At 46.7% G+C, this 27,199-nt stretch overlaps 1 protein-coding gene across 1 annotated transcript in view; it reads left to right on the forward strand.

Moving 5' to 3' along the window:
• Positions 1-27,199, forward strand: part of rngtt (RNA guanylyltransferase and 5'-phosphatase) — a 99,878-nt gene that overhangs the window by 38,579 nt on the left and 34,100 nt on the right. The window contains exon 11 of the mRNA XM_061244109.1: positions 11,766-11,930. Within this exon, the coding sequence (XP_061100093.1) occupies positions 11,766-11,930 (165 nt within the window). The remainder of the gene's footprint in view (positions 1-11,765; positions 11,931-27,199) is intronic.

Here is a 27,199-nt window from a genome sequence, read left to right on the forward strand (position 1 = left end):
GTTACTGAAAATCAGCAGCCGAAATGTGTGTCTGATTATCAGACCTCCGCCTGTGTGTGACTAATGACTAGGTTTTCAGGGCAGAGATTGGCTTCGCGACCCCTTGTTTTTGTCAGAGATACCTCAGGCTTGTTAGCAGAGCTTTCACCACCTCTCTGACAAGCGCCGCGGTCCTCCCAGACCGTCCTGCGGTGAGAAAAACAACCCGAGAAGCTTATTTAAAATTGTCTCTGGTCTTGAACCGGAGGCCTGCAGAGATTAATCGTCAATAAAACTGTTGACCGTCTTCACGGGGCCCTTAGAAAACAGTGGCCGCTCCTGAATGGAGGGAGAAAACGGCGTTCCTTTTCGGAAAACCCGCGCCGCGCTCCGAGCCGACGGCGATCCCGCCGTTTCCGCCACGGAGATTCAGCCGTGCGACCAGATGGAGCGGCCCGAAAGCTCCGCTCCTGGCCCCGGCCCAAACGAACGGGGCGGCGGCTCCTGCTGGTATGCCAAGACAGTCCAGACACACAACAGTCAGCCAGCAGCCAATCTGGTGCACAGCCTCCCTCCCTCCTCCTCCTCCACAGGCCTGATCGGCCGGTCGGCCCTCGGACCCTGCCGGTCTGCGGCGTGCGGGGCGTGAGTCACCGGACTCCGGCGGGGCGGGAGCTCTTTCCAAACGGACACGCGCTGTAGGCTCTGACAGACGCAGCGCGAAGTTTGGAGAGGAAAATAAATAGAGTAAAAGGCAAATACGTTTGACGAGAAATATGTTACATTCAGTGCTCAGTTTGTTTTTTATCGGCCATTGTTTTCCATTCTTTTCAGATTAGCAAGACCATATGTCCCGTTATCATGTAGTGCCTCGGTTTTTCGACAAGAGACCTTGAAAGTACCGTTGGGGGTCCCCAGATATGATCTGCAAGTACTATATGTAGAAGGAGGAAATGCATCTTTTCATTTTAGAAAAGGGTTATGAGGTTTCCCCTGGATGCCTTTGAGACTGGGCGGGGGTCCCTGGATCCGAAAAGGGTGAAAAGCCCTGCTGAAGTGGAAGCTATCAGTACCGCCAAGAACTCCACGACGCTGACGTCATTTTGAATAATGAGCAGCAGAGCTGGATTGAGAGAGGCGGGAGGCGCAGACTCCATGCAGTCTGGTTCGTTTGGCCACAGGTGACGCCACCCGAGATGTTGAAGTTGTTGATTAGCGGTGGGAGTGGGTGGGGTGACTGTGGCGTCTGTCTGTTCGTGTTACTGCCAGGGGAAAAACACAGCGCGTACCCGTCCTGGCTCTACTCTGACATGGGAATAATTAACTATTTGAGCTGGCTTTACTCTGACATGAATAATATGAAGTGGCTCAACTCTGACCTGAATTGGGAATGATGAAAAATATGGACTGGCTCAACTGAAATGGGAATGATGAACAATATGAACTGGCCCTACCCTGAATTGGGAATAATGCACAATACAAACTGGCTCAACTCTGAAATGGGAATAATGCACAATACAAACTGGCTCAACTCTGAAATGTGAATAATGCACAATACAAACTGGCTAAACTCTGAAATGGGAAAAATAGACAATACGAACTGGCTCTACTCTTGGTAATGTAAGCATAGTGAAACCACTGAAGAAGACTTCAGTGCACCGGTTTACAGACTCCTTTAATATTGATTACAAAGTTGTATTCCTCCCAAAGTTGAATGTATAACATCCAATTATAGCCCCATGATGCAAATATCAAGCCTGAGTAATACATTAGCTGTGACTTCTAGCCGAACGTGCCTTTGCCATGGTAACAGTGGGGAAAAATGAGGAAAATGTGACACAAGAACAGCAGTCATTTTTCTCCCAAGCAGGAGTAAGACATTTGAAGCGTATCTTCTTGCCAGCCACTGGGGAAAGAGATAAGATGTCATTAACTCAGATAGCCAGACTAAAAAAAACCCCATAAATGCTTAATGAGAAGACACCAACAAAAGGCCGGGCTGTTTTAAGACTTACAAGTGGGTGTCAGGACGAGTTTAATGTTAAACATTCAGGTTAATAGCTGGCCTGTCATCTGTTGAGCGTTCATGTTAATAGCATGCTACTCTGTTTACCGTTGCGTTCGTAGAAACTCTGAACCGAAACAAATCATTAGCAATTTAGTTTTCATTTAGTGTGATGGCGATAATTATACAGTGGAGTCGGAGCAGAGCTTAATTGTACAAGTATGCTAATTGTACATTCACCACTTTCACATTCTATGTCAGCGAATCTTCATCACCATTATTTTGTCGTTCGGCGGTGATTGGGGAATGTTTAATAGGGTATTCATATTTTTTTGAAAGGCTTGACAAAAATAAGCGAAGAAGCCGTAAAAAGAGAGATTGCCGTTTAATATCTTTGATGACAGGCTGCTCTGTCGGACCTTCGGGATGAATAATTCCTTCTGAAATAAGCGGTCTCCACAGGTGTCCAGCCGCAGCCTGATTAAAAATGACGTACTCCACTAGTTTTTACTGCCGCCATTGTCGGCGGTGCGTCCTCCCCCACCCGCCATCCAACGGGGGGTGGAGCTACTCTGCCCAGACCGCGAGGGAGCGCGGAGGAGCGTGTCGTCTCTCCCGACTGCTAGGCCGTGCTCCGTGGCCGAGAAGCGGAGCTCCGCCCCACGAATACGCCACGCGAGAGGAGCACGGCGACGGAGACCCCTCCCCCGTACCCCCCCACCTCCCGCACGGCTGTTTGGAGAAGAACTGCGGGTCCGGCGGGGACCGACGGCGGAGGCCATTATCGCTTCTGTGTAGGAAGAGCGGCGGGCGAGCGGGGCGAAGCCCCACACCTGGCTAACACCCTGCGGCGTCTCCTTCTCCCTCCGTGGGCTCCTCGTCTCGCCCCTCGCACCCGAACCGGCGGGAACACCTTGTTAGGCAGAGAGCCCCTGTCCTGCCGTGGCTAAAGCGGTTGGGCCTCTAATTGCCGTCCCGCAGCGCGCTCGACAGAGTCCGCTGTCCTCCTCCGGACACCCAAGGCGTTCCTCGCCACACCTCGGGAGGAACCGGCTCCCGTTCCGGCTAACGAAAGCGCGCCGCCGTGTCTGTGTTTTACCGCACGCCTCCCCCCTCACGTAGCGCGCGTTATTGAGGTGGGACCCGCTATCGGTCGCCAAGCATATGACCGAGCCCAAGGCTCTTTGCTTTTATGATATCATCAGGAGAGCTGGCATCCACAAGCTTATTTATTTATGCATTCGACAGGATATAATTGTTTCACCCTCTCTATTGCTTTTTAATGGAATGCCGTTATCTTGAGCTCTTAGCGATCGATAGCACTTTTATACTCTCTCTCCTTGTCGGCGTAGATGTCAACAGAATTTCCATCAAAAATTGCAGACGTCACGCAAATGCATTAGGCGTTGGGATCCTGTCAATACAAGGATCAGTAATGGGGGAGTGGTGAGAATTGAGATGCTAATTAATGTGAATGCGTATGTGTGTGTGTGTGTGTGCGCAGAGGAAACTGTGGAGGAAATTTGTGCATCCTAAATCATTTAAGGTCTACCATGGGTCTGCCTTCTCCATGCAGCGATATTGTAAGTGTGAAAGTACTGTATAGGCACTAATCACATTTTTCATTTGAAGCAAGCAGTGGGGAGGGGAAATGCTAGGTCTGCTGCTTAGAGACCACTCTTCCACCCCCATGATGATGCACCGCGCTTTCAGCCTATGAGTTATCTTCTGCCTCCAGCCCCCAGGCCTTACGATGTGGGTCCTCTAAGAATAGAGCCTCAGCCCATCCCATGGAGGATTGGGTCACGTGACCACCTCCCCTATGGGACCGTACCCCCCCCCCCCCCACCCCCACCCCCCACCTCCAGTGCGGAGCAGATGGGTAGCGTCTCCGGGAACACTCCTGTAGGAGAGTGCTGCCCGGCGCAGCTAGCGTTCGGTTCTGCCCCGAAACCCAGACCCCGATCCCAGAATCCCGCTCCGGCGCGAAAAGCGCGAGCTAGCGGAAAAACGACCGGGGGCCGGCGCGAGGTCGGAGCGCTGATGAATTATAGATTGTGCAGTGTATGCAAAGTGTGCAGAGTGAGAAAGAGGCGGGTGGCTCGCTCGGGTAAAGTGCTTTTCTCTGTAAAAATAAGACCGCTTGAGCCAAGGCGCTGGGCAGAAAAACACAGGGAAGGAAAAACCATTGTGATGCGTAAGTGGATTTCACAACGCACGCGCGGTTAAATTGGAAACTTTAGAAATGGCTCTGAGGAAGCTCTCCTATGCGGTGTCCTGCAGTACAGGTGTGGTATAATGTGACATTGTCATGCACAGTCATGTACCAGCGCAGCAGATGAAATGTCAAGATTTTGTATTTCCCCCCATGGACGCCTGAATCTGTACTGTAATTGCGTGTGGGTATATGTCCATGTATGTGTGTGTGTGTGTGTGCACACGTGTGAGATTGTGGCTGCACAGATTCCTGAACTGTGAAATCTTTTCTTATGTTTTGTTTGTTGCTTGAGGCTCTGGAATGTGCTGCTTCAGTCAGGCTCCCTCCCCATATGGCAGTCCATAGAGGACATGTACAGATTGCTAATTATAAGTCATCATCACAATATAACAACTTTCTCTTTGTCGTGATCGCAAGGTAATTGTTTCGTGGTCTCAGGTAACGGGACCAAAAATACACTCAGTGATCACTTTTATCAGGGAGACCTGTACACCAGCTTGTTAATGCAAATATCGAATCGGCCAATCACATGGCAGCAGCTCAATGCATAAAAGCAGACGGACATAATCAAGGTTTGAACTAGGTTCCGTTTCATAGAAATGGGATCTAAGTGACTTTGACCATGGAATCATAGCTGGTGCCAGACGGTGTGGTTTGAGTATCTGAGGAACTGCTGATCTCCCGATTTCACACACAACCGTCTGTAGCGTTCACAGGGAATTGATTGAAAAACAAAAAACACCTAGCGCGCAGCAATTCTGTGGGCAAAAATGCCTTGTTGATGAGATGGGTCAGAGGAGAATGACCCGACTGGTTCAAAATTGACAGGAAGTTGAATGACCACGTTACAACAATTGTATGATGTGGATGTGGATGGGCTACAGCAGCAGAAGATTAATAATTCCAAAAAAGATTAAACCTAATAAAGTGCTCACTGAATTACATTACATTACATTAATGGCATTTGGCAGACGCTCTTATCCAGAGCGACATACAGTTGATTAGACTACGCAGGAGACAGTCCACCCCTGGAGCAATGCAGGGTTAAGGGCCTTGCTCAAGGGCCGAACGGCTGTGCGGTTCTTATTGTGGCTGCACCAGGGATCCCGGTCATGTACCTTAACCACTACGCTACAGGCCGCCCCTGAACCCACATATGTTGGATGGCCTGTATGGATTTCCATACCGCACTCTCTCCTGTGTTGTTCTTACCGCTGTACAGGCACCCCTTCCCGTCCTGCGCCCGCCTCTGTAGCTGCCATGCTATTCTGCCTCTCCTGCTTCACACGTCCTTTTCACTCATTGATACGGACGCTCGCTTTTCAATGGCTGAGCCGTCTCCAAGCAGGCGTTATGCAACCCGCCAAAATCTTCGATTTTTCTACCTTCATTCTGCATCTCGCACCCCGGGAAGGCTTTTCGCTTCATCTGCTTGGAGGCATACGTGTTGGCGTGTACTATTTCTGCTTCGGCAAGCCAGCGTTCGGATGGGCACTTCATTATCTACACTTCCTGCTTCATCCAATTAGAGCTCCAGCCATAAATACATCTTACAGTGTGACTGGCTTGTATCAGTGTGGGCTTAATGGTATTACCCAAGATTACAATTTGATGCCTTAATTTGTTTATTTTCTGTTTATTTTTCTCCTTTTTGCATTCACTTTGCATTTTCCACAAGTATAGGAAAATTTCAGGAAAAAAAGAAACACGTACTTGAATCTGATGTAACCTTCAATTTGGCTTCACTCTACAGGATTAAAATAATTCAAAAGTCTGTGGAACCTTTAAAAGAGGCTGTTAGATATTTTTTTGGGGAGCAGAACCGTGAAGGTAAACCTGATTTCTACATTCTGCCTCCGTTGCACACGGCCTGGCTTGCATTAAAAGTTCCCACACGGCACAAAGGTGAATACTGATACGGACAGGCGCAGCAAGCCTGTGTACTCCCAGATGGAGGTCTTCTGCAGAGGACCATTTGTAGCAGCGGCATGTTCCACGGGTCCAGGATGGAGGCGGACCCAAACCTCAGGAGGAGGGCACGGCTGTTTATCAGGGTTTCAGAGTTTGTCAGAGTCCTTGGTGACATGCGTGACAGATGGTGTTCATTTGGTTAGGCAGACGATGAACTTCGTTGTCCACTAAATGGCAAACTGAACTGAATAAAGGCTTTCTCAGGTGGCCTCTTCAGCTGGTCTCATCCCCCCCCCCACCCCCCCCACTCCTGGATCGCACCACCACCTCACCCTCTCCTGTTCCCAAGAATCACTGTTAACCGGACACTCGTGTAGGAGAGAAATTATTAATAGATTCTGAACAAACCGTACGAGGCAGGTCAGGCTCATTCCCCCAGATACGCCCATCCCTCAGTGCAATTAGGTCATGGCCCAAAACACAATCATTCTTAACTCTCCTCCGGCCTGTGTTCTTCAAAGCCCGCAGTGGAAAGATACCATCGGCCTCCGCAATCAGCCTTGAGGAACTGGATGAATCACTGACAGTAGTGTATGTATCACTGACAGGGGAACACCGGCAAGGCCCAATAATCAATGGGGAAAGACCAAAGGGGAATCACAGAAACAAAGACCTCCCAGGCCGAAGAATACAACCGATGATTCATCAACATGCTCAAAGACAGTAAGACTGCTGCTGCTCACGCTAACACAGCCCTTGTACCAAGCATTGATGAAATTCCCATGCTTACTAAAGGAAGGAGTCTCAGTCTTTAGTCAGTGTTCCTATTGAAACACCAGCCTGTTGAGCAGTCTGTGAGACTGAACTTTCAGAGTCGGTTGGATCTTTTCCTCTTGCCATCTTGATCCAAAATCGAGGTTGACCAAGCATTTCTATATATGCCACATAGATATGATGTGATGTTACTTGCTTAATTGTATCATGCTGTACACCTATAGAAATATGGAAACATCTCCATTTGTTTTTTGTTTTTTTTCCACTCGTTTATTCAAGTCTTCCCTTTAATTTGTCACCCATCTGTACTTCTGAACCACAACATTGTTTCCAGTTCCTGTAAGCCTCTTTTTAGGAATGTCGGGATTTCAGGCAGTAATGCATTCAGAAACCCCTAGAGTTATGTCTTTTCATACCAAAGCAAATGCCATGTCTACCATTCTCTCTGGAGCATTTCTGCCAAGTACCATTAAAATCTTTTTTTTGGGGTGGGGGGGGGTAAGCTGGTTCAGTATGTTAAGTGTTTTCAATAATGATTAGTTAATTTTGAGCTGTTCCAAAGGGTTGAGATGGCACTTCCCAGTACAGATTAATTGAGGAGATGGGAAGGTCAAAGGCTCGTTAGAAGCAGTGCTGTAGAATAGTGACTCAAAAATATATTTCTCATGAGAATTACATTTTATGAATGCAATTTATGTGTCTCTAAGTCTGCTTTATACATTTATGTTTATATATATTTTCCCCAAAGTAATACTTATCTTGAGTAGTTTTGACAAGATCCAGTTAATCTTCTAATAAGATTAAAAGATTAAAACTAACCTATGATTTGACATTGGTTCTATTTTTCCTCCAATTCGGTGGCTGTTTATTTAAAGTGAGTATTTGGTAATTTCATAGTTGAGGGCATTTGCAAGGTGAAGCATTTTTTCCACCAAAAATGCCTTCATAGAATTTGTTTAAATGTATAAATTGAGGTCTCTTTGTGTCGTATGGTTTTATTATCACTAGCTAATCGAGTGTGAATCCATACGGCTAGTCGTTTGCTAAGTTTGGTCCTATTTACTGCCACACAATAAGATTCATGGACCCTGAACTAGTAGACCCAGAGGGATCTTATGAGATTATGAAAGCCATTGAGCCATTTATTTTTAATGCGAAATGCATTCTTGGTGTATAATTGACTTTCAGCAGTACAGCGTTTCCCTAATCAGCGTACTGCCTAATACAATTTCCTGTAAAGATTTGGGAAATCTGAGACAGTTCAGGTTGATTTCTCACATAGTGTTTCAGTTAACGACCCTCATGACTCATTCTAAGTAAGTTTTGCTTTACTCTAGTCATCTAATGTCCTTTTCCCCCAGTTGACCTTGTGCCCTTGGAATTTTCCAAAGGAATCCACAACGGTGCCTGTCTTGACCGCTTTATCCCCAGTAGATATGAAATGATGTCATCTGCACATAATACAAGTGTATGGAATTTCCCACTTTGTTTCTCTGGGTAAGACTACATTACCTGATCTTTCGCTGAAGGCTGTATAAATGGTGTGTTGTGAATGTGAAACTCCTTGGAGGCGCGAGGCCTGGATAGGTGATTTGGCATTCATAGATTTTAGAGATATACTATAGATACAGGCTTACCCAGCCAGTCCTGAAAACTTCAAATTGAAAATGTAGGGCTGGACTTTTTTTCATTTCTTTTTTTTTTCTTGACTGCTGGCCAATTTTGACCCATTTTTCTCAAATGTTCCTTATCTTTCAATAACATATTTCAGCTAGCATTACCTTTTTAAATGTAGTTATTCAACAAAATCTATGCAGATAAAAAGGTGGAAAAAAACCATGCTTAAATTTTTTACTTAAGAGTTATGGACTGAATACATTGCAAGTAAATTAAATACACTTGAGAGTTCTGGACATTGCGGCTGGAAAAGGAGTCTAATCCAAACTGTTTGATCAGTCAGCTTTCATTAGATTTTTTATGACAAAGACGCTGGAGAAATGAATTGCATTCAAAACATATCCGCTTTCATTAACAGTTGAGTAGATCTTTAGAAAACCCTGTTCTATCCAGGGGGCTCTCACGATCCATTGTTTAGTGTCCATAAAGATGACTGATGCTTTTGGTAAGATGGAGGGAGTGTTTCACCAAGGCCACATGGGTGTGTCAGGGCCCAGTGGCTTTCCCCACCCAGGGTGTGGCGCTAGAGGCCTTTTCTGGGCTTCTCTGGGCCTTTTCTCATTCCTCCAGCCTTCAGTTTGCAGCAAACGCCTTCCTTCACATAAGTCAAAGAAGCCGACCGCGGCTTTGAGACCAGACGACCACTCTGGCATAAACAACAGTAGGCCTACTGTACTAAAAAAACATGCCATTCCATTTTTTTCCTCGTTTTTAATATATGTTTTTTTTTGTCCGTCAATATATCCATTTTTATTCTTTGTTTGTCACATACATGGGGAGGGCCCTCGCCTCTCTGTTTTGATCTGGATTCTCCACACAGCTGGAGGGAGAGTATCGATTCTGACTCCAGGCTCGGAAGCCCGGTCTCTGGAGCCACTTGAAGGCTCACACCCCCGCACCAGCTTCTGTAGGATTTAGGTGTGCCTTCGCGTGTCAAGGCAAGATGTTCGAGGCCTAATATGTCAGTGGACCATTATTCATTCTTTTACTTCCCTTTCTTTCACGAAGTTGAGGAACTGGGTGGAGGACTTGGCATGGAGGCCCTTCGCTGGAAGGGCGGAGGTCTCGACTGTGGGTCGAATTTCCACATTCTGGTGTCGATTTACATTTTTTCCTGGGAAATGATGCTTAATTTTGGCACTCTAACAATTTATCTTTACACTTTATATTAGCATTCTGCGACAGAATTGGGAGCATGGACACAACAGCAAGTGTTTGGCGTCGGTCCAGGCTGTGAGGATGTGTTCTGAAAAGTGACTCTACCGTGGGGGGTTTTTGCCTCCGCGCACAGGCCGCGGTATGTAACTGTCAGCCGTGAGTTTGATGCCTGGGTAGTATCGTGATGTTTTCCTTTTTAAGCGCCGCTCTTTATCGCCGTCGTTCCCCTACAAAATTCGGCTGCACAAACTGCTCGTGAAACGGTTATCATTATAAGCAGGCGCGGGTCTGCCCGCGGAGCAAATAACAGTCAGTCTGCCAATATATGCGCACGAGGAGGAGCGGAAAATTGCCTTTGATAACGGAAATGCAAAGCGAGTTGTGCACTTGAAGAGGTCAGACCTGGCAAACTTTCAAGTCCGTGAAGACAATGTTTAATCACTATATTGGCACTTTCCGGTAGACACAAACACAAGTGACAAAGAGACCGTGCATCTCTGTGGTTGTAATTTTAAGTCTTTGGTATTCAGCTGAGTCTATCTAATCCAGCTCGGGGGGATGAATCTCGAATTGGAGAATTAGGGTCATACACTCTCAAACTGGACCCCTGGACATTCAGAACTCAACCTTTTTCATCAGAATTAAAGCCCTGCATTCTTAGGACAGTCATATTCTCTGTACACACTTTAACAAGAGTCACTTTCACGCACTTTCACTGAAATTACAGTGGAGCGACCGAGTCAGCTGGCTCACTCGGTGCCGTCGGCCGTCAGACACTCAGGCTCTTTCAGGCCCATCAATGTCAGTCTTTTACTTTTTATGGCGTTCTCAATGTGCCCTCAGGATGAGGTACGGCTCGGTTTCTGGCAAAGCGTGGATGGCTATGATAATGATGACGATAATTACACATTATATTGCGTGCGCTTTTTGGCAGGACTTTCGGAGGTCTGTTCGGGTTAATCAAGTGAGTTTTAACAAAATACCGTCCTTCCACCCGGAAAGGATTGGAGAAGTACGAGTCCGTCAGATTTATTCTCATTATTATTCGGATCTCATACTTCTGTTCCAACTGTCTGAATTTCTGGCAGAACAAATGTTTTCCATCTCTGTTTTACTCTGATACTGATTTTAATACCTGTTCGCTTTCTTTGCCCATTATATCACGGATTACATTCTCCACATGATGGACCTGGAGGGGGGGGGGGGGTGGGAGATTGTGTCTCGCAGTGAAAAATGGTTCAAAATGTCCTCTCTTTCTGTGAAAGCACTCCATTACAGTCTGCTTCGCCGGTTGCCGGAGCGGATTGACGGGGAAAGCGACTGGCGCGAGTCAGGGTTGAGCAAACGCGGTCCTTTAACGAAGACGCGCTAAGTTTCGCCTCCTGTCAGACGGGCCGCGGGGTAATTACGGGGCCAGGCCACGGTCCAGGCGGTCAGAGCGGCGCGAGCTAATTACGCCGCCAGTCAGCCAGCTGGAGGGAGAGATCTCAGAGGAGCGTCGTGAGACAAACAGGAGGTCCAGGTATTAAGGGGGACCTGTTGCTATGGAGACTCACTCCAAGCATATTTCTCTGAAAAGGGAGGGGGAAGAGAGGGAGTAAGAATGTCCATTACCTGGGTGGCTTTCAACGGTCCGTCCGTCCCCCCCCCTTCCCCACCCCCCTGTAAAAAAAAAATATATAAGATCGCGGTTAGCTCGTTTGCAGACATACTCCAACTGTCGCCGGGTTGCCCGGTTGCCATGGCGACGCACAGCCATGTAATGAGAAATAACAAAAGGGGGTCTCTTGCGGAAAGAGGACCCATAATGGAGGCTTAATTGTAGGATCCCATCTGCATTGGTTAAGTGAAGGCCAGGTCTTTTTATGTTGTTTTTTCGTGGCAGCTGTGTTGTGTCCTACTGCAGGGGACATTATTAACGTTGGCACGATCGAGCCGTAATGGCTCCAAAATGGCCAGATTTCACTAATGGCTTTGAAACCTTTTGATTTGAGTTAATGGAGTAGGTGTGTGTAATTGTTTTTGCGTGTGGTTGTGTTTCAGGGTCAGCCCGTGGGCCAGTGCGATTTTAACATCCGACTACTCTGCATGGAGAAGGAGATTATCTTCCCCAGACAGGAGAAGATGAGGAACGGACAGATCGACAAAACCAAGGAGCCCTTCAGCGTCCGGAACAAGCCGTTCTTCGACATACACGCGTCCCGAAAGGTAACCGCCATTTTAGAATCACCCCTCCTTTACCTCTGACATCACCGCCACCGCCCCAGGAAGTAGTCACAACACTTCCTCATTCCACCGGGACTCATCAAAATTCAGCAGCGGTGCCTCGGGCCCCGCCGGTTCGGAACTAATTATATTTGCTATTGAATTTTTAAAGATACCGGTCTATTTAACTCATTCCACAGCGGTCATGAGCCAAGAGTAAATCAAAATATTGAACCGACTTCAAATAGAATAATAACGTGTAAAGCCGATAGCCCTCTGTCAAGTCGCTATCTGCTCGCATTGGTGTCATTTATAGGTTTTTCACTGGGGCAGATTTTCCTCATATCCCATCCATTCTGCTCGGAAGATCAGCGTAATGGTTACTCTCAGCCTGCTGCTGCTATCCTAATCGCTCTGAATAATACCTCAGTGTCTCAATGAGCCTCTAAATATTTAATGGAGCTGAGAGTATTTTACCACAAATGTATTATTAATTTCTACCCTTTTTTTTTTTTTTTTTTTTTAATCAAGTTTTTACATTTAAATGTTAGTTTTCCTGTTTTAATAATGGTATGTTGTTAAGCACTTGAATCGGCCACTTTTCATGATCAATGATCTCATATGTGCAAGAATTCCCCCTCTGGTTTCAGTCTGTAGTCTTTCATGAAAAGTGGCCTTTTTCCCCAATGCTTTTGTTATCTGGTAATCAGCACTGAGAATGTAAGATATGCGTAAATAATAATTACAAATTATGAAAAGTCAGATCAGAATTGAAGCTTTTCTTAACATGTATAATTGTTATTCTGTAGTATTCTATTAAAAAGAAGAAACTTGCTTCAGAAATTGATACTTTCAGCTTTACATAACACTGGTGCTGCCTCCAATCTGAGCTAAATCCTGCAATCTTCGTGCTTGAGATCACATTAATTATCCAGCGATCGTACAGATAATCTCCGGGGCAAGATTGAAGGACAGAGATTATGTTATGTTGTGGGCCTGTGTAGTTAATTTCCGTCACAGAACAAAAGTCTTCACAGTCCTATCGTTTCCAGACACTCTTATAAATGTAATAAATCAGTTTTACCAAAGTCATGGGAACCACCCCTTATAATGGATCAATTGGCGGCCATGTCAGAATAATTGCCAAGCAGTTTGAATGATCTACCATGGTTCACATCATTCGGAATTGATGTGCATTGAGGCAAGTGCTTCTGATATCAAAGCTGTCACGACTGTTGGCACTCATTCTTGTGGGCTGGGGAGTTCATAACATATCACTGGGCACATACCATATCACTGCATCTCTTTGTAATACACTTTTTCCTTTTTTCATTCTTAAACTTGAACAGTTCCATTACCCCTGTTTAACCCCATCCCCCCCCCAGCCACCCTGATACCAGTGCAGCAGACTGTCCCTGTTGTCATGCGATTTTCTATGAAGATATTCTTGAAATGAAGTCACCAAAACAATAAGCCTTCCTTCACTGCATTGCTGTTGTGTTCCGGAGCCATCTGTTCACCGTATAGTGAAATCTCTGTTATAGGCTGGAGGGGCGGGAGTGGAAAATGTGAATCACTTTTATTCATTGAGAGTGGGGGCCCTTGTACTTAAATGTGGTTACCGGAAATTCCTACAGAGACACTTCAGAGTTATCTGAGAGCTTTTTGTCTGTCTCCGGGCTACTGTCTGGTGTTAGCTGCATTAAAGTACCCAATTCATTCTTTTGTTAGGCCTAAATTCCCACAGTCCGATTTGTGTCTCTCTGAAAGCTTGGTGAGATTTTTGCATCTAATCGCAAAGCTTTCAACCCATTTCGACCCTGGTTTGTGGTAGTTTGTAGTAGTTTGTAATGTGGCTCTCTCCCCATTCTGAGACCACTGCTGAACTTAAAGACACAGGATTGTCTTAAACAGCTTGCAGTGCCGTTGTGTGAAACTGGATGCTGGAGGTGTTGGCAGCGGAAGAGGAGAATAGGTGGATACCACCTTGGCAGCGTTTCCTCCTATCACTTTCCATTCGCCACAGGCGTTCTCTCACAGATTCAGCCGGGATAAACACGTCGGTCAAAACTAGTATGATAGAGGCATCTGCCTCTCCTGCATCTGTCCTAATGCGGTTCAGCACTTCGATGAGCGTCAGCGTAATAGCCGTAATTAAACACCGTCTGCACAATTAAAGCCAGTGTCTGACCTGGCTGAAGTACATTACTATAAATGGACAGGTTCACTTAAACAACAGTGTTACTGCCGCAGAGCCTTTTTGCCAGCAACATTTCAGTGAAAGAACTAGGACGCTATCGAGCTACCGGCTACCCCCGAACACCACACGGGTCAGGGCTTTTATCTGTGTGCTGCTGCTTTAAAATTTCAACAATAGCAGGTTGTTTAATGTTGGCCATGGGGTCAGTAGGAGGATGTTCTTTGTTGGACATATAAAATATAGATATTTTTCTGATCAATGGCTGTTGCCCATCCCATCAACTACAGGGCTCTTCATCTTTTTAGTAAGGCAATGCAATGCACCTGTGGACAAAATCTCCCACAGTCTGCCTCTGGTACCTATTCTACTCTGCATTCTGCTAGCCAGGGACCTGCAGCTACCGTACTGGAGGACTACACACACAGACTACATGCACACCAGCGTAGGTACACACAGACTACATGAATACCATCATAGATACACACAGACTAAATGCACACCACCATAGATACGCACAGACTACATGCACACCGCCGTAGGTACACACAGACTACATGAATAGGCAGTGTAGCAGGGGGAGCTCGGCTAGTTTGGTAGGAAAGCGAAGGCTCGTAGCAGGTTGCTGCGACAGCACTCCCTGATGACTCCCTGATAAAATTGCCATTTTTGCCCATCAATCTACATGTGAAAACATGTTTTTAGAAATTTTTGAGACAGAGACTTGTCCTGAAGCCACTCCAGCATCATGTTGGCTGTATGCTTTGGGTCATAGTCGTGCTGAAAGGTGAACCATCTCCCCAGTCTGAGGTTGCATGCACTCTGGAGCAGCTCTTCTTCAAGGACCTCTCGTTATTTGGCTGGATTCATCCTTCCCTCTGACCAGTCTCCCTGTCCCTGATGCTGAGAAGCATCCCCATAGCATGATGCTGCCACCACCATGCTTCACCGTAGGGATGGTATTAGCCAGGTGATGAGCAGTGCCTGGTGTACAGGCATGCCTGTAGTCTGTGTGTTATCTATGGTGGTTTGCATGTAGTCTGTGTGACCTATGGTGCTGTGCATGTAGGCTGTGTGTATCTATGGTGGTGTGCATGTAGTCTGTGTGTATCTATGGTGGTGTGCATGTAGTCTGTGTGACCTATGGTGCTGTGCATGTAGTCTGTGTGTATCTATGGTGGTGTGCATGTAGTCTGTGTGTATCTATGGTGGTGTGCATGTAGTCTGTGTGTAACTATGGTGGTGTGCATGTAGTCTGCGTGTATCTATGGTGGTGTGCATGTAGTCTGTGTGTATCTATGGTGGTGTGCATGTGTAGTTTGCGTTTATCTATGGTGGTGTGCATGTAGTCTGCGTTTATCTATGCCTGTACACCAGGCACTGCTCATCACCTGGCTAATACCATCCCTACGGTGAAGCATGGTGGTGGCAGCATCATGCTATGGGGATGCTTCTCAGCATCAGGGACAGGGAGACTGGTCAGAGGAAAGGATGAATCCAGCCAAATAACGAGAGGTCCTTGAAGAAGAGCTGCTCCAGAGTGCATGCAACCTCAGACTGGGGAGATGGTTCACCTTTCAGCACGACTATGACCCAAAGCATACAGCCAACATGATGCTGGAGTGGCTTCAGGACAAGTCTCTGTCTCAAAAATTTCTCAAAACATGTTTTCACATGTAGATTGATGTAGATTGATGGGCAAAAATGGCAATTTTATCAGGGAGTCATCAGGGAATGCTGTCGCAGTAACCCGCTACGAGCCTTCGCTTTCCTACCAAACTAGCCGAGCTCCCCCTGCTACACTGTCTCTGCTGTGAGCATCCAGCTGCTTCCAGGGTTTTCAATGGAAAGCTATCCATTCGGGCACCCTCCTCTGCCCTACCCGCCGCAGAAACAAAGCGCCATGAATCACGCTTCCGGGTACGAGGTGAACCAGAGCTGGAACACAAAGCCTGTTAGTGGACTCGCGAATCCTGTTCGGGATCTTGTTGACCCAAACATCCGGTGGTGAGGTGGGTGTCATTTTGCGTTACGCAAAATCATATCACACTTTAGTGGCCCGTGACAACTGCTCTGACACAGAGCAAAAAAAAAAAACGAAAACACTTGTGTGTCAGTGAGATTGCGAGAGAAAGAATTGCTGCATGAAATTAATTTCTCGACTGTTTAATTCATGTTTACTGTGGAACTTTTTTGTCATTTGTCTCCTCTCTTAAACGGTTGCGTAATAGGCTCATTTATTAATGGCTGATAATGTGTGTTTTTTTCTTTGCTACAGATCATTACAGCAAAATTGGTTTTCAAAACAGACTGCCGTTGCAGTATTATTATGGGATGTGTTTGGCTGTAGAGTAGACGTGATGTAGAATGATTCAGATTTTGATTCTGCCATCTTGTAATTCATTTCTATGCGTGTTCACTCCTTCACGACCCAAGTGTTAATTGTAATTATTATGTCTGTGTTCTCTTTTGCCATCAGGTGTAATTATCCTGATTTGTATGAGCGGTTCAATGATGAGATGTTAATGTCATGTCTCCCAACACTCCGCTCTGTTTAGCCATATTAAGCCTGTAGTCCTCCAAGGCCCGGTCCATATGACAGATTTACAGGTGCTGTGCACAGCCTCTTATTTGCTCTTTGTATTTCGGACACACACACTCAACCCACCCCCACCGCCAAAACTCCTCTGCGATCTCATTGATTCAGGACCTTTTTCTTCATTCTCAAAGAAAAGAAAATTGCCTCCAGATCAAAGAGAGGCATAAGTGCTTTGTGTTTTTGTTACAGGAGTGTTTGAGAGCGAGGGGACTGTGCCTGTGTGTGAAATGATTAACCTTCATATTTTTTTTTTTTTTTTACTTGGAGCAGTCACTGTTCGGCATTAAAGTTCGATTTTCGAGAAGATGCGTCTTCAGAAACAAAATCCTATAGCGTTCTCTCACTACTGTACCGTTCCATCTATTCAGGCAGAATCACAGTGGCCTTGATGAGAACAAAGTTCAGCGTGTTGACCGTGACTTCACTGGAGAAACGTACAGTCACATTCCCGACCCTGCTCCCACTGCGTGCCAGTCTACTTCCACCACTGCGGGAAGAAGCAGAATCCGCCATTTCGGGCATTTTCTCCGCCCTGGTTCTGCCGTGGCCATTTGCTTTTGTCGGGCGCCGTCTGTGTCATCTCCCGGCACACCGTGCCTGTGCATGGTTGACAGGTTGCAGAACAGGGCCATGCTGTCACAGACAGGTTTTCAGCATTGGTCAGAATAATATCCCCCCCCCCCCCGGTAGCTCAAATGGTTTAACCCTTACGGTGTAAGATCGCAAATATGTGATTGGGATGTGCTTAACCGAGTACTGATGTCACAATCAATTACTAGTAATTGAAAGCGACTGAGTTCTAGAAGTCCGACTTGGAAAAGAAATGCTAGAAATGACAGAACATTCCAGAAAGCCTGCTCTTAGAAGGGGTAAGCTTCTGGCAGGATTGGGGTGAGAGAATGGGTGGGTGGGTGGAGGTCTGTTCCTGAACGGTAGCGGCTGTGATGAGGTGCTAAGTGCGGCAGGCCCTGCTGTGAATCTCAGCGCGCCTTCTGCGTCCTGTACCCACAGCAAGTATGGGCAAGCGGTATTTCACCAGGGAAGCGTTGATGTTCGTCCAACCACGGCCCTTTCTCGCAGACGGCGTAGCACGCCCTCCACCTGGGTCAAAGTGCCTCTGGCTCAGTTGGTTAGCGTGGCCCATTTAACATTTTGCCCACGCGTGCCCTCTTTCCCAAGGTAGAAAGCCGGGTATTATGAGGCGTTTCGAATGAGCAAATTTCTGAGTGAGTATAAATTCATTGAAAGGAGTCGCCGTCTGGAACGCTCTGAGATTGAGTTGGGTTAGAGACGGTGAGACCCTCATTACGAGGTCGCGTCATGGTCTGCTCTTCATCACCGGGAGCGGCAGTGAGCCCGGAGCTCTTCTCCAAGAACGGAAACGGGACCCATTCCGGATCCAGTACCATGAATCACGTCAATTTGTATGGGATGTCACCTGAAATTCACCTCCCGTAATGGCAGGGAGTGTCGATTACAATCGGGAACCTCGCTCGCCCGGTTGGCTTTCCTTACGAGGCGGCTGAGCCGGGGAAAAGCGGAGTGTCGTTCGACAGCAGGACTCATTAGCACCGCGGCGCCAGTCTGGAGACTTATCCCTCTCTCAGCGAGCTGTGACAAGCCAATTCCCCCGTCCCTTCCTCCTCCTCCTCCTCCTCCTCCTCCTCCTCCCCCCCCCTGAGTCCGGTCCCCAGGGGGGGCAGAGCCGGTAGTCCCAGCAGGGTGTCCATGTTCTGGAACGCGCCTCCGTCTCCCAGCGGGAGCCCGGAGCTCCGGGAGAAGGAGGAGAAGGCCTTCTGTCGGGCCAGACTGGGAGCATCTCACTTCCCCAGCTCTCAGTCGGGCTCATTGGGTTTCTGTTCCACCTGTGCAATCCATTAATGCCGATCCTCTCTTCATTTCCGCCATACAATAGCTAGGAACGCCTCATTTGCTCGCCGCAAATTCCCCACGGACGTTTTTTTTATTTCACTACTTGCCGTCAAATTTTTCTCCTTGTCTTTGTTTTCTCTGCTGATCAGTGTTATTTATTTCTTTATTTACTTATTTATTTATGTATTTCTGGGGCTGAGGGAATAGCGGAAAGATTAATTTTGACAGAACGGAGTTAGCTACATCATCTGAAATTAAAACGAAGAGTCATTCATTGAATGTTGTTGCTATTTGAGGGAGCACTCCGGGGAAAAACAGTGGAGGTGCTAAAATAAAAAATCGAATCCGTATAGGGATGATTTCCTTTGAAGTCACACCTTCAAAACAGTTAATAAGCCTCTCTCAGTGAGACTGAAAGGCATTACAGTGGTGCAATCAAATAATGGTACTTTACCGGAGTAGGAATGCAAATGGCAGACGTCTTTGAGTTCCACAGCGTTCTAATTAAATCTGTGAATGTCATACACACTCACATTAGAGCACACCCTCCAGAGGACCATTTCCTCTTCCTTTCCCACCCATGAAAGATTGGTCCCCTTGGCTCCATGTCTCTAGTGCAAGGTAAGCTAAATAGCATAGTTGGTGCTTACAGTGTGCTCATCTTGATAGCTGTGTGATATCTGAATTTTCATTATTCGTTCAAAGTTAATGGGATTAAACTATTATGTGCTCATGTGAAGATGTTTTATGTGATCTCCCATGAGAAAAAATGGTCAGACAATACTTCAGGATATTTGAAGTGTGATTATATAAACTGTAATTATTCATCAGCTTTGCAAAATTATAACAATGTGAAACAACTGCAACTGCAACCTGCAAAAGAGAGGCACAGCGAATGGTACAGCCCTGTTAGTCAAATTACGGTCCTCGAAGGCCGATGACTGCTGGTTTTCCACTCCCCCTTTACCTAGGAGTCGGATGTAAAGTAGCACTAATTGGTCAGATCTGAGGGGCAGATTTGAGTACCAGTGCGGTACGGGGATATGGCCATGTTTGTGTGACTCAGTATCGGCACGGAGGCCTTTCAATCATTCCCGTCCGCCCCCAGGACGTGGTGTTGAGAACCTGAACCTCCACCGCTGAGCCGGGGTTTTTAATCTTTCATGACGGCAAGCTCTTCAGCATCCGGGCGCTCGTTTGGCACCCTGTTTCCGAGGCTTCAGACGCCACCCTGTCAGTCATCTGCGGTTGCCATGTGACTCATCGCCCACCCCCTCCCTCTCACTCCACCCCGCCTCGCTGTTTCTCTCCACGGGGCCTCAGTTCAGAGATCAGCAAGTCTCTACCCAGACGAGAGCTATATGCCTGCGAGTTTGACCTCGTCAGGAGGCCCCTTCTGCCTGTCAGGCTCTGTGCCCAACGGTCGCTGCCCCCTTTTTTTAATCACCTCTGCGGTGTCATGACACCGAAATGTCAGAGAAATGCGCTTCCATGGCGACGTCAAAGTCCCCCCACCAAGGAAAACTTTACAACGCCGTTAAAGCCTTTTTACCCGTTCCTTCTGGTGTTACCCGCTCCCCGTCGTGAGACGATGCGAGTCGCTTGTTCGAGAGACCATCTCTGGTGACCTTGACGCCATTGGCGGCCCGTCAGTCAAGCGCGAACCATGCCGGAAAAGACGCCCGTAGACTCCCTCGCTGCCTATAGCGCTGTCGGGCATCTTTTCCTGCCTGGAGGACAGGAAGAGAGGTCAGGCCCAAGCCATTTTCCACCGCCGCCGAGAGTCCCACAAGCCCGCCCCGACACGTCACTGTCACCAGAGCCGGCAGGAGAGGGTCAGCAGAACTCAGGAGACGGACCCAAACGGGCTAAAAGGCGTCCCTCTGCAAAGAGCAGGCCGTCGCATCGAATTGAATTTGCAATTGAAAATTAAATTGATCCGCCTCTCCCGTGAATGCCCGACTCCCCGAGGTGAGCCGGAAGAAACGGCGAATCGATGAAGCAGAAGAGTTTAAAAAAATATAATGATAATAACACTCAAGTAAATTGTATGTCTGTAGAAAGAATTGAATCGGTCCGGGTGCCGGTTTTGTACTTTTTGTACAAAGACACCAGGGCTGTTGAAGCACCTCTCAGCAGTACAGTATTTTTATTGCTAGTTCTATATTCACTCCTTTGGGAGGGGATGAATATGGGAACACTACAGAAGATTGATCACAGTAATGTGCTTAATGTGCATCTCGGACCAGCTGTCCAGAGGTGGCACAGCAGGTGCGGTTTCAAACCTCGGTTTCCCGTTTCTATCGCAGGCTTCCAGCTGCCATTTCCTTCTCTTATAGCCACAGTGAAAAATCGCCGTAACAGTCACTGGGTGCTTTAGTTTAATTCTGATTCATTGCCTGCAAAAAAACAATGTTGCTTTAAACCCCTGCAGTGTGACGCTTAATCTCGGTTTTTTTATTTTAGCCATCTTTCATTTCGTCTTTTTCCTTTTTTTCCCCCTGATTTGGCCATTATACGGAGCCTCGCGCTATTGCCGCATTGTCATTCATCTGTTTGGGGTGCGGGGGGCTTTTAGCTCCTCCAGCTGGCCTGCACGGTTAGCATATCCATGCTACGCCGAGCATGGATATGCTAACTGCAGGCGCCCAGTCAACCAGAGAAGTCGGGCCTTGCACTACGAGTCGGGACAGAAGCCAGCCGCCTGTGAACCTCCCTGCCCAGGCGAGACCACGGTCCATTAGCCGTCGCCCCGCAGTGCCCCTCCCACGGTTTGCCGCCGGCAGGACTGAATTCCTGACCTCGCCACGCTACGCTAGGTCAACGACGCTAACGCTCAAGCAGGGGGCTGGTCCGGAATACCCAGCAGGCGGTGCGTTTGAAGAGCGGTTGTTCTCTCGGGCGCTGTCCCTGTCTGACTCGAGCTTGGTTCGAAAGTTGGGGCCGTATTTCCCGACGCAGGTAATAAAATTATGGGAGACAAGCGGGGGCCTCGGGCCGAATGCAGTTGGTGGCCACAGAGCTGTTGAATAAATGGAATATCAATAACGTTCCCCTCATTTCATAAAGTATGCACCTAAAGTTTCACGGGTAATGGGGCTGCAGCTATCGGAGAAAATGCAGCTACTCTTGAAATATTATATCCCTCCCGGCGAAAGATTGCAGGTATAGAACAATGAGACGATGAGCGCACAACCACATCAGCCTCTAGTCCTACAGAACAAATGGATAACCCTCAGTTAATCTGCAGGCAGCAAACAACCAAGGCAGGCTTCTTTTGAGAAGCATTGTGATCCTCACCGGTTGTGCTGCTGATAAAATACTGTAATGAAGCACGTAGCCGTATGTGTGCTATGTGATTAAAGGATGCTGTACATGACAGACTGCTGAGAGCTGCACAGTTTGTTCCCATGGCATTTCTGTCTTGAAAAAATATCAAGGCCTTTTAGAAAAAAAGAAAATGTGAAATACAGGAAAATATCCTACCTGAGCAACTTTGAGAGGAAAGACAGTCGTACAAAGTCCACCATATAACGTTGTGATGAGCTAGTCTGATTTTTTAACTTGCTGCTTTGTATGACTAAACAGGTAACGTAATCAGACCGACCATGGGGGAATGTTGCCTTAAATGTGTATGCCTCTGTACAAATGTGTCTCTGTGCCACTAGGTTTGTATGTACTTGAGTCAAAACTAACCTGCAAGAAGGAAGATGGACCAGTGAATACGGGTGGCTTCGGACCTTCAGGGGGGCAGGGGGGAGATTGGGGGAGGTTTATGAGGCACAAGCAGCCTGCAGTCAGGGGCTCGCCCCAAAGCTAATGGAGACACACAGCTTCTCTAATGGACTGCATAACTTCTAGGTCCTCCCTCTAAGACGGACGCATACGGGCACACAAGCACCCACGCACATTTTGCAGACGTGACCTGTACATCTCCTGGCCTTATTAGCAAGCTCTAGCTCCCAACGGGCTGCGTGGCTTCTCAGTCCTTGCTCACTAGCTCACGTACATGCATGTGCGAGTTTCGTAACCTGTTCATTTTCTTCTCCTGCCCTTTTTAACAAGCCTTGGCGCCACTGCCATTTCAAAGTCTCCCTGGAACGCGAGACTTGTCACCAGGGTTAGTGCTCCGTTTGGAGGTTCTGAGACTTTGTTAGAGGGGTGTTCGTGTCAGAGAGCTAAAAGGAATAACCGCTCGACCTCTCCCCTTGTGTATTATACGTCTTCTTTTTCATCGATGGATCAGAGCAGTGGCCTATCGCCTTTCTCTTCGATTGACAGGAGCACCTCGCTGCCCTTCTTACAACAAATAGTCAATAACCATACAGGTCTATTTTCATGAATATGCAAGTGGTAACTCGAATGTAAAGCAGTTCTTTCCATGCCTAGGCCGACGTTCTCACCATGATGGCGAGTTAGGTTCTTGTTACTATGGAGTGTTGCAGACAGATTGCCTGGCTTCATCCGAATCCCTTTTGGAACGCTTTTGTCTCCGTGGCAGCCAGGAGCCGGCTAACGGGGGATCTGTCGTTTTACTACGTCTGCTTTCTTTTTCCACGGGCGTCCTCCCCTCCAGCATTGTACAAATAATCACTCCCTAAGCCGGTCGTAAAAAAAGAAATTCATCCTGGTAAGCGCCGCATTACGACGTGTTGCTTAGCGCTGGAGCGCCGTGCCTGGTCTCGGCAGTTTCCAAATCGCCTCGCATCATTAACGAATCTGCATTGTCTGTTCCCTCGTGACATCATCAAGTGGGAGGGTCAGGTTTTTGCGCCTTCTGTGATTGGAAGCGTTCCCACGGCTCTTCGCCGGCGCTCGTGTGTTCGTCTGTTGCTGGATCGCCCACGCTGCAGAATCCCGGCTACATGCGCAAAGCGCGCAGGTTCACTTGTTAGTCACTTTTGATTATCTCCTCATGCCTAACCAAAGTGGTCTTCAGACAGTGGTTATACAGCTAACTTAGATGAAGGAGGAGTTGATTGTTGTCTGCTTTTCCTGGTGAATTGTGGCCTTCTTTTCTTATTGGGGCCAATGGCCCCTCTCTATGCATAGTGTGTGCTACAGTTTTGACTAATAGAACTGTATATCGAATGACATGATTTAGCATTTTCATATTCTCTCTCCTCCATTGCGACCTCATATTTCATTTGACAAAGATGTATCGCAGCAACAGTGGCCAAACCTTGAGGCTAAGAATTTGTAGGCAGCATGTTATTTTCCAAAGACTTCAAGCTTTAATCAATGTTTGTGCTCATTTTCACTTGTTATAAACTAAAGGGAATCTGTGTTGGTTTTGATGATGCAGCTTAGCAACTAGTAAAAAGTTATAATTTTGCATGCTGTTGACAAATAATACTTACATGGTCTATGACTGAAGTTGGCACAATCTGTAGGATTTGGGGAAACAACCTTGGGAAGACCAGGTTGTTGCTGCTCGTGGGCCATTAAGGGCATATCTTCCTTCTGGATCAAGTAAAGCCCAGTGCCCTGGCAGTGCAGTGATAAGGACACTGCTGTATATTTGAGAACTGATGTTGAGGTCATCAATGTCTGATCACTTAAAGGTGCAATAGGTCATTTTGGACTTTTACCGGTCAAGAGTGGAATTGCAGCAACAAACACCCTCCATGCCATTGGCTGTGGTAATTAGAACCAATTTTCACCCAATGAGCTTGACTAATTGTAAAGCTATACAATGTTTTGGTACAGAGTGTCAGTCCATCAACTGTATATTTTGAAACCTGAATTGAAGGACTATAAACACAGGCAGAGGGTCAGTCAACATGTCAGTGAGCCTTTTAATACAAAAGTCTTGTAATGCAAAAAATCTTACCTATCTTTAATGCATTTCTTAAAAGAGTAGGGAAGTTGATTCTAGTGACCTGGTCAAACAACTGGACTGCTTGGTATGGTAGCTTCTTGAGGAGGAATGGCTAGACTTTTCCTTGATACCTTGCCTAACTTTGCATTCTCTTCACTGTAAATGAGAACCGAGTTCCTGTTGGAAAACAAAATATAAACTACTTCTGCTGTCTGAATGTTTTCTCCCTCACTGTCAAACCCTTGTCCTGTAAATAATGCATTGCTCGAAAACTGCTTAAAACAACAAAATGTATTACTGGCTAAGGAGAGCTTTCTGACATGTCATCCAACACCGTCTCCCAGGGAGAAAACCGTGTATCTCGGGCCTTGTTCTTGCCCGGGCAATCATTTATACATTCTTTTCCCCGCTGAATTGCAGTCGATATCCTAATTGTCATCCTAATGGAGCACCGCCATTGTGTTTCCTGTGCCGTGAGGCTATCTCTCCCCGTGTTAAAAGGTTTATTTCTGAAACAAGAATACTGCAGCGGGGGGAATCTGAAACACCGGGCTGGGGGGTTTCTCCCTGAAAGGCTCCAGGAGAGAGGCGGGCGCGCTGGCTTGTGTAATCGACTGTTTCCCCTCTCCATCTTTGTGCTGTGCGAATATCAGATCCTCAGGGGCGCGCACAGAGACACCTTGCATCGCTCTCCGTCTAATGCAATACCCAGAGAGGGCGGGAAGCTCGCACTGTTGCCAGGAAGAAAAATAAATAAAATACGACGAAATTGTTGCATTTTAGATCATAGATTTTCTGTTCATCTCATCAGTTGCCAGATGAGCATTTCGCATTTCGAGCAGAGGATTCTTCGGACCAGCTGCTGGACCTATTTACCTTTGTACAAGTGTGTGTATACCCGTTTTATTTATTTGTATAATTTTTATTTTGTCCAGAGTATCTTCATTCAAATGTACTGCTAACAAGCTTTGCAAGTGACCTGGAGAATGGCTGGCGATTCCCCACCTTGTCTATCACAGAATCTGAAGTTGGGCCAAATGAGTTTATTTTGCACTGATGCTGATGTTTATGTCGGAAGGGCCTCCTAGATGTGCAGATTCAGGGAAAATCCTTCACAAGACATGCATGTCAATTATAATTGTGTTTTGCAGACTATGAAACTGACACAGCCACGGTCAATTTACCCTTCAAAATAATTAGCCTTGCCCACCTACAGCACGTCGCATTCCTTTTGTTCAGTCGACAGTTACTATTGTGAGGAGGCTTTCCAATTAAAAAATGTAATAAGCTGCTGTTCCTCTTAACGACAGCATTTGTGCGAGCTGCACAACATTACCGCTAATAGAGACCTGTTCGATAGTTCGCTCGTAATGTTGTTTCTGTGCGCCATTAAATTGTTTGCTGGAAATATGAGTCTGAGAGCCCTAGAAAGACGAACTGCGCATTATGTCGGGATAATGGGGTTTGCCTTATAGAACTTGGTCTGCTTCTTTTCTGACTGCGAGCTCGTTATATCGGAGCCTTATTGGTCTGTCTCCGATCGGCAGCCTCGTTGATGAAAGCCCGCGTCTCGAATGCGTCTGCAGTCATCTGCTACCTGACATTTATTGGCAGGCTCATAATCTCATTTCTCAAATGGGAGAGCACCTGTCTAGTGCCTGTGTCTCCAGGTTACACTCTCCCTCGGGCTAATAAGTGTCTAAAGTCTCTTCTGAAATTATGAAGACTGCATTCACCGCCACTCCATATTGATTGCCAGTGGATTGGTTTACAGCCTGTGCTTAGAATGTTCCGGAAGCACAGGTGGAGAAGGGTAACGACTGCAGGAAATGGTCGCCGTTATTGTTATTAATTGCGATATTCCGATGGTAATTTTAGCTGTACGAACGATACACTCCCTCATAGTGCAGTTGTTATGAAGGCATTCAGAGCATGTGCGGGACTGATTTTGGCAGATGCAAATACCGAATTTGGCAGTGTGGTCATGCACGCCGACAGTAACTCATTTTGAATGGTAACTGTCAGATTGCTGCATTTACTGTGTTCTGCGATGGTTTCTGCGTCAAAAAATCTCCAAAGTCTGATCCGCTCCAATCCAATCAAGAAGAAAGCTTGATTTTGTTTTACTTTGAGCAAGTGAAAACCAATCTCATGAATGATGTATCATGGAATGCGTTTCTGCCGGGTTTTAGTCTGATGAATTGAGCGTCTGTTAAATATTTCCGTGTTGCTCAAGGCTACAGATGCATGCAAACAAAGCTAGTGTGTATTCAACTGTGCCTTTTCCATTATACGCATAGCCAGCATCAGTAATTTCTCCTTTGGAAAGATTGTCGAGCTATATTAATGGTGCCCAGCCAGCATATGTCTGAGACAGTGGAGGCAGAACAAGCCCTTGTCGTGAAAGACTGACCATATAGCTTATTCATCTTTTAAGGGCTGATAAATAATTTGGCAAATTCAAAAAAATTAAATGAAGTAAATAATATATAATTAATTCTGGGATACAGAGACCATAATCAGTCATGATTATGCCTGAAATTGCAATAATGGGCCTCCAGGAGCGAGATTTACTGCAGGAGTCTAAAACATGGGGAGTTCAGGAAGGTCTTCTTTGATTAATGCATTTATTTAAATCATCGTACGGCAGACTCAAACACCTCTGCTCTTTATCCATTTTCCATTTTGCATTCTGTCTCACTATTGTGTTAAAGCACTGAAGCAGAATACAAATGATTAACCAATGAAAAGGGTTTGGGATTTTTAGGGAGGCTTACTACTGA

This window comes from Conger conger, chromosome 5 (genome assembly GCF_963514075.1).
Source record: "Conger conger chromosome 5, fConCon1.1, whole genome shotgun sequence".
NCBI classification, from domain to species: domain Eukaryota; kingdom Metazoa; phylum Chordata; class Actinopteri; order Anguilliformes; family Congridae; genus Conger; species Conger conger.